Source organism: Borostomias antarcticus, assembly GCF_949987555.1.
Source record: "Borostomias antarcticus genome assembly, chromosome: 29".
NCBI classification, from domain to species: Eukaryota; Metazoa; Chordata; class Actinopteri; order Stomiiformes; family Stomiidae; genus Borostomias; species Borostomias antarcticus.
The window spans coordinates 3,186,045-3,193,544 of record NC_140262.1 but is presented as its reverse complement, the minus strand read 5'-3'; the positions used below and the strand labels follow the sequence as shown (position 1 = coordinate 3,193,544).

Sequence of the window (7,500 nt, the reverse complement as noted above, 5' to 3'; positions counted from 1 at the left end):
TGCCTGCCAATATGCCAATCACTAAAATGTGTTCATATCAGATTATACTGTAACTTAAAAATGACAGTTTGTCTGGGTTTGAGATGAATAATTAGAATAAACTCAACAATTCAGAAACATTTACAAATGCATCTCGTTTTCATTGGTTTTGGGATAGTGATGCGTTATGTTTAGGTGATATGACAAGAGGAAAGAAGCCTAATTGATCATTTAATTTATAAAGCCTACAATGATGCAGTTATGTACTGTATGTGAGTGAAAGGTCAATCATACTTTTCAACCTAGATCCTGGCAAGCTGGGTGTGAGGATGTCAGTTTTTAAGCGGTTAGGGTAAATATAGGCCTATGAGTAGCAATAAGTATGATGACCTACCTAAATTGTGAACACTGCTACATTTTCATGAAAACATTGTAGCTGGTTAAGCATTTATTTTGACTTGGTAAAATTGAGCAGGTGGTTGCTCAATGAACTAGGAGCATGCGCAGTCGGAGTAGTTGTACCGGTGCTCGGAAAGGGGAAAGTTTGCAAGTAACGTGAACGTTGAACTTGTCCTCAATAAGCCTCAATAGCATTTCCGTTTTTGCTATCGAACGCTCTTGCCTTGACAACACGATTACTTTTCAAAATAAGAGCAGGGATGAGTAAGTAACGGGTCCTCGCGGTTATTAAGAGCAAGAGAAAGAGTTTCGAATGATAATCCTACCTATCTCTATGGTTCATTGGGCTAAAAACAAGCTGTACTGTACCTACAAAGTAAAACACCTGAACAACTTGTACATTAACCGAACCTGCTTGGTCTTAAATATTTGTTTTAAGCAATTGCTTAATTCATATATATTTATATATATTTTTTATATATATTTTATATATATATATATATATATATATATATATATATATATATAATATATATATAATTTGGTGAGTCTTCTGTGTGCTTTTACATGTTTTCACAGTCAACAAAAAGTCCGTTGCTCTGCATGACCTTTATTTTGAAAGAACCCTACCGGAAATGATTGAGTTATTGAGTCGAACTTCACACGTGAGTTTCATCATGTTTTCATACATCCCTGGTTCCCCCGTGTCCCTCGGAGACCAGTCAAGCATGGACATTGGTTATAATAGCTGTCCAAGGTTCTTCTCTTGAGTTTCACGAGGTTATCCGCCACGCTGCATTCGAGGATCATTAGGTTCAACATTATCAGAAGAGTCTTACCAGCCATGGCTCCAACCATTCACGACATCCCAACAAAACCAGGTACTGCATTGCAGTTTAAAGTAACATTTTAGTGTTTAGCTAACTTAACTAGGAGTGCACCTCCAGCTAGCTGGCTAACTTGATCAATATCAACAACCTGGTGACGAGCTACCAAGCACTAACTAACATGTCAGCTTGTGAGTAGCTTAGCTGCTGCTTTCTACTCCTGGCAGCCACGTGAACTTGGATGGTACTGTTTCTGGATAGCTTGCTAGCAGATAGCATATCCCAGAGAGATGACAGCTACCCCTCATTCACAGAACTGTCACAACAGGTCCTAGTCAGGTAAAGATGCTGTGACCAGGGGCGTGAGGACAGCATCTCACTTTATCCACATCTATTTGCATCCGGATCACTGATTCAATGAGCTTCACCCTGTTCAATCACACCATTCTAAGATGTTCCAAGGTTAGGAGGAGTGGAATGAGAAAGTATATTGTATTCACATGATTCTAACGATTCAATACAGCACAATTAAACCTTGATTGTTTGCCATGTTTGACTGATTGATTGGCACATTGTTGATTGATTTAATATATCCCAGGAGGTAGCAGCAAGTTCTCTCTTGAGGATGAGCTGCGGGTATTGATGCAGCAAAGGATCATGGTCCTGGACGGCGGCATGGGCACCATGATCCAGCAGAGGAACCTGGAGGAGGAGCACTTCCGGGGGGAGGAGTTTAAGGACCACACCCACAGCCTGAAGGGCAACAACGACTTGCTCAGCATCACTCAGTCTGACGTCGTCTACGGAATACACAAGGTAGAGCTCTACAGTACGATGTCAAGATACAGGCCCCATCAACCCTTCTGGGATGAGAACAAATACGCTGTTGTCAGACTTGGAACGGGTTAGAGAACAAAAGCAAGAGACGAATCCAGAGGGACAAGGATTAGGAGCGGCAAATAGATTTAGAGTCAAACAAAGAATGAGAGAAAATGGACAGAGAGAAAGAGAAACAGAGTCTAAACACACACTGTAGACCGAGATGAGTCTATTGTCTGTGTCAACCCCACTGTAAGCCTATTTTCTGTGTCAAGCCCAGTCACATTCCTGTGTGTGGTTGTGTGTGTGTGTGTGTGTGTGTGTGTGTGTGCGCGCGCGCGCGTGTGTGTGTGTTTTTCAGGACTACCTGCTTGCTGGGGCAGACATAATCGAGACCAACACATTCAGCAGCACCAGCATCGCCCAGGCAGACTACGGGCTGGAGCACCTAGTAAGGCGTTAATCACGCGCGTTCGCTCGCTGCTCGCGGAAAACCAGACCAGGGCGCCGGTTATGGCGGTGCAGGGCGTGAGCCGGCCACGGCCACGGCCAACGATCACGCTGGTTAACATGGGGCGCCGAAAGTAAACGGGCGGTGCTTAGCGGCGCTTTCGCGGCGCAATCACGTCCAGTCTGAACCCGGCGCTTCACTTAGGGTTGCAAAATTCCGGTAAAAAATTCAGAAATTTCCCCAAAATTCCCAACAGGCATTTATGGGAATTTTACAGGAATAAATGTTTTCCAGTCCATTCTTGTTAATGCCCATACATTACCATAAATTCCCGTTAATTCCCATGGGAAGTTTGTGGATATTCACGGAATTTGCAACCCTAGTTACTCTCCTGTACCACTGACTGACACCGCCATGGGTGAAGTGGGTGCTTGAACTGCCTGTACCCTTCTTAGTCTTTTTCGACAACACACCGGAACGCCATCAACATGCTCTGGTTTCTGCCATCTTCACAGGCGTACCGTCTCAACAAGACTTCGGCTGAGATCGCCAGGAAGGCGGCCGATGATGTCACCACACAGACAGGTATTCAAAATCACGGGCTGTACAATCAATAAACAGGACTTAGATCACATTAGTAGGTCATTCTGTGTGTGTCCGTCAGTCTAATGTCTAATGTTCTCTGTCCTTTTATCGCTAGGTTGTAAGAGATACGTGGCGGGCGCCGTGGGTCCCACCAATAAGACCCTCTCAGTGTCTCCCTCGGTAGAGAGACCAGACTTCAGGAACGTCAGTAAGACACCCAAACCTGAGCCGCCTCGGTGGCCATGTTTTAACCTTTCACCTTTAACCTTAATAACCTTATTAACCCTTAATAACCCCCTAATCTCTGCCCTGTGTCAGTGTTGTTCCTCTCCAGTTGCCCGTCTCAGGTAAATAGGACAAGAGGGCGTTTCACAGACGCAGATTATTGACAGGGGACAAAGGACATTTTTAATCGCAGTGTCATCATTTTATTTGGCTTAATCTGAGCCTGGGAGCCGTGTGTGTGTGTGTGTGTGCGTGTGTGTGTGCGTGTGTGCGTGCGTGCGTGTGCGTGCAAACCTTATTAGAGTATACCATACGTTATGTAATATGTAACACTTCTAATGTGCTGTGTCTAGTGATTGTAAATAATTTATTATTGTGTGTGTGTGTGTGTGTGTGTGTGTGTACGCTCCCCCAGCCTTTGATGAGCTAGCGGAGGCCTACACAGAGCAGGTCCGCGGTCTACTGGATGGAGGAGCTGACATCCTATTGGTGGAGACCATCTTTGACACCGCCAACGCCAAGGTAGCTCTCATGTGATTGGCTGTGCAACTGGCAGTCATACTGTATACAGTACCTCTTAAAAAAAATATAGGTAATTTACCAAAACTACTTTGATTTGTTCCCACAGGCAGCCCTCTTTGCGATCGACAAACTGTTTGAGAAAAGCTATGAGCGAAGACCAATATTTGTAAGTGGATTTTCCATCTATTACAATCTGATATATTAAGTAGGGCTATTTCTTAATATGAAATCCTCCTAGTCTGATTAAAGACCTCTCCTCGTCCCATGGTCAGATCTCGGGGACCATCGTAGACAGAAGTGGGCGGACGCTGTCTGGACAGACGGGAGAGGCCTTTGTGGTCAGTGTGGCTCACGCCAAGCCCCTCTGGTGAGTCAGTGGACCAGATGAAGGGATGATGAATGCATCAGTCTGGACCGCTTAGTTCTTTACCACGAAACACTCCTAGGAGAGTCTTTACTTTTCACAGGAGTGAATCTGTGATTCATTATTTCTTCAAATCCTCATGTAATTTCTCTCAAATTGTATTCCAGCTTGCTTAACCCAACTCTCAACAAATGAATTCTAAGGGACTGAATGGACATTGTAAAGCGTGTGTGTGTGTGTGTGTGTGTGTGTGTGTGTGTGCGCGTGTGCGCGCGTGTGTGTGCGTGTGCGCGCGTGTTTGTGTGTGTGTGATCGTTCCAGTATTGGTTTGAACTGTGCCCTGGGGGCCACGGAGATGAGGCCCTTCATAGAGGCCATAGGGAAGAGCACCACCGCTCTGGTCCTCTGCTACCCCAACGCAGGTAAACCCCTCTCCCTGGCACACACACACACACACACACACACACACACACACACACACACACACTCTCACACACACACACTCACTCACACACACACACACACACGTTCGCCTCTATACACATAGACCTCCACCTCGATGAGCGTCTGGGGTACCTGAAGCCCTTTTGCTAAGCCAGCGTCTTGTGTTGGATACTCTTGTCTCTCTGTTCCAGGTCTCCCCAACACCTTCGGTGGATACGACGAGACTCCAGAGTTAACGGCTTCACATTTGAAGGTAACAGTTTTTATATTTACTTACCAGATGATTTAGTGTCCACAGATGCATCTAGCGCATAAACGCAGGACACTGCCTGTCGGCCTGTCTGTCCGCTGTCCGTTCGTCCCTCTATCTGGACTTTCCTCGGACATTGTCGGCCTGACAGCGTTTATATTTGGCACGGGTCTCTGCAGGGGTCCCGGACAGACCTTGACAGGGCCGGGTTTTTAATTCATTTAACCTGAAATACACCAGCCAATAGAAATACTTCTCAGAATAGAACAACGCCTCCAGCATTCCAGCTGTCCACTCTAGAATTATTTTACCTGCTCATCAGCTGCAAGGAGCTGCAGCTTTGCCCAAAATTAGTGCGCCAGCCCTGATACAAACACTGAACTATTACCTCACACCAGCCCTGATACAAACACTGAACTATTACCTCACCAGCCCTGATACAAACACTGGACTATTACCTCACCAGCCCTGATACAAACACTGAACTATTACCTCACCAGCCCTGATACAAACACTGAACTATTACCTCACACCAGCCCTGATATAAACACTGAACTATTACCTCACCAGCCCTGATATAAACACTGAACTATTACCTCACCAGCCCTGATACAAACACTGAACTATTACCTCACCAGCCCTGATACAAACACTGAACTATTACCTCACACCAGCCCTGATACAAACACTGAACTATTACCTCACACCAGCCCTGATACAAACACTGGACTATTACCTCACCAGCCCTGATACAAACACTGAACTATTACCTCACCAGCCCTGATACAAACACTGAACTATTACCTCACACCAGCCCTGATACAAACACTGAACTATTACCTCACCAGCCCTGATACAAACACTGAACTATTACCTCACGCCAGCCCTGATACAAACACTGAACTATTACCTCACCAGCCCTGATACAAACACTGAACTATCACCTCACACCAGCCCTGATACAAACACTGAACTATTACCTCACCACAGCCCTGATACAAACACTGAACTATTACCTCACACCAGCCCTGATACACACACTGAACTATTACCTCACCAGCCCTGATACAAACACTGAACTATTACCTCACCAGCCCTGATATAAACACTGAACTATTACCTCACCAGCCCTGATATAAACACTGAACTATTACCTCACCAGCCCTGATATAAACACTGAACTATTACCTCACACCAGCCCTGATTATAAACACTGGACTATTACCTCACCAGCCCTGATACAAACACTGAACTATTACCTCACACCAGCCCTGATACAAACACTGAACTATTACCTCACACCAGCCCTGATACAAACACTGAACTATTACCTCACACCAGCCCTGATTATAAACACTGGACTATTACCTCACCAGCCCTGATTATAAACACTGGACTATTACCTCACCAGCCCTGATACAAACACTGAACTATTACCTCACGCCAGCCTACTGTAGAATTATTTTTCTGTCGCTCAGCTTTGCCCAACATTAGTGTGTTCTAATGTCCACCCAATAGTAGTAGCTAGCTAGGGGGGGGGGGCATATAATGGGCTAAATGGCCAATTACCGATTGCTCTAAGGGGTATCAAGACTAGCAGTTAACTTGTTTGGATGGGCTAAGCTGGAGTGATAGCAGATGTACAGAATTTAGTTGGTGTCTAGAGTGCTCCAACGGGTATCAAAACTAGTACCAAATAAGTCTTCATCCTAATTCTAAGCCTGTTCTCTCTCTCTGTAGGCCTTTGCCATGGACGGCCTGGTGAATCTGGTTGGCGGTTGTTGCGGGACCACGCCTGCACACATAAGGTGAATGGAGGGACAGATATCTGAGACGAGACCCGGTGTCCTCACTGCCTGTTTGTGATTACACTCTTCTCTCTCTCTCTCTCTCTCTCTCTCTCTCTCTCTCTCTCTCTCTCTCTCTCGCGCTCTCACTTTCCCCCTCCGTCTCTCTGTCTCTCCCCCTCCCTCCCTCTCTGTCTTTAGGGCTATTGCAGAGGGAGTGAAACACTGCCACCCCAGAGTGCCCCCTACTGGCGTGTTCCAGGACTACATGCTGCTCTCAGGTCTGGAACTATTATCGTTTCACCAGCAACCCTTCTTCATTTTGGGTTTTACTCAGTAGCGACCGGTGTCCACGTACCGGCGGAACGGACACAGTAAACCACTGACGAGCGAGAAGTTCAAAAAGGTTCCTCTCGCCCCCCTCCAGGCCTGGAGCCCTTCAGGATCGGCCCCTACACCAACTTCGTCAACATCGGGGAGCGCTGCAACGTGGCGGGCTCGCGGAAGTTCGCTAAGCTCATAACGGCCGGGAGCTACGAGGTGAGGCGGCCACCTTCGTCTGTCTTATACCCCTTGATGAAAATGAGGGTCCACCTCAACAGGCAGAGCGGTATCTTCATCCGTATCTTCCACGCAATGCTTTACACCGACAGGTACCTCCGTCCGCAGGGACAAGCTCTTTAGCCGTAGACGGATTTCACTCGAGATGTCGCTGAAAAGTGAAATGCGCACCCTTTAACGGTGCCGTGCGTTCGCCCTCGCAGGAGGCGCTGAGTATCGCCAAGGCCCAGGTGGAGATGGGCGCCCAGATTCTGGACATCAACATGGACGAGGGCATGCTGGACGGA

At 46.6% G+C, this 7,500-nt stretch overlaps 1 protein-coding gene across 1 annotated transcript in view; it reads left to right on the top strand.

The window, feature by feature from the left end:
• The first annotated feature begins 1,852 nt into the window (after positions 1 to 1,852).
• Positions 1,853 to 7,500, top strand: part of mtr (5-methyltetrahydrofolate-homocysteine methyltransferase) — a 17,408-nt gene continuing 11,760 nt past the window's right edge. Inside the window, 13 exon segments of the mRNA XM_084459720.1 lie at positions 1,853 to 2,021; positions 2,386 to 2,475; positions 2,991 to 3,060; positions 3,176 to 3,268; positions 3,701 to 3,807; positions 3,914 to 3,973; positions 4,080 to 4,174; positions 4,493 to 4,593; positions 4,807 to 4,868; positions 6,606 to 6,673; positions 6,854 to 6,933; positions 7,080 to 7,192; positions 7,417 to 7,500. The exon segment at positions 7,417 to 7,500 is cut by the window's right edge and continues 57 nt beyond it. Coding sequence (XP_084315846.1) covers positions 1,863 to 2,021; positions 2,386 to 2,475; positions 2,991 to 3,060; positions 3,176 to 3,268; positions 3,701 to 3,807; positions 3,914 to 3,973; positions 4,080 to 4,174; positions 4,493 to 4,593; positions 4,807 to 4,868; positions 6,606 to 6,673; positions 6,854 to 6,933; positions 7,080 to 7,192; positions 7,417 to 7,500 — 1,182 coding nt within the window. The 5' untranslated portion in view covers positions 1,853 to 1,862.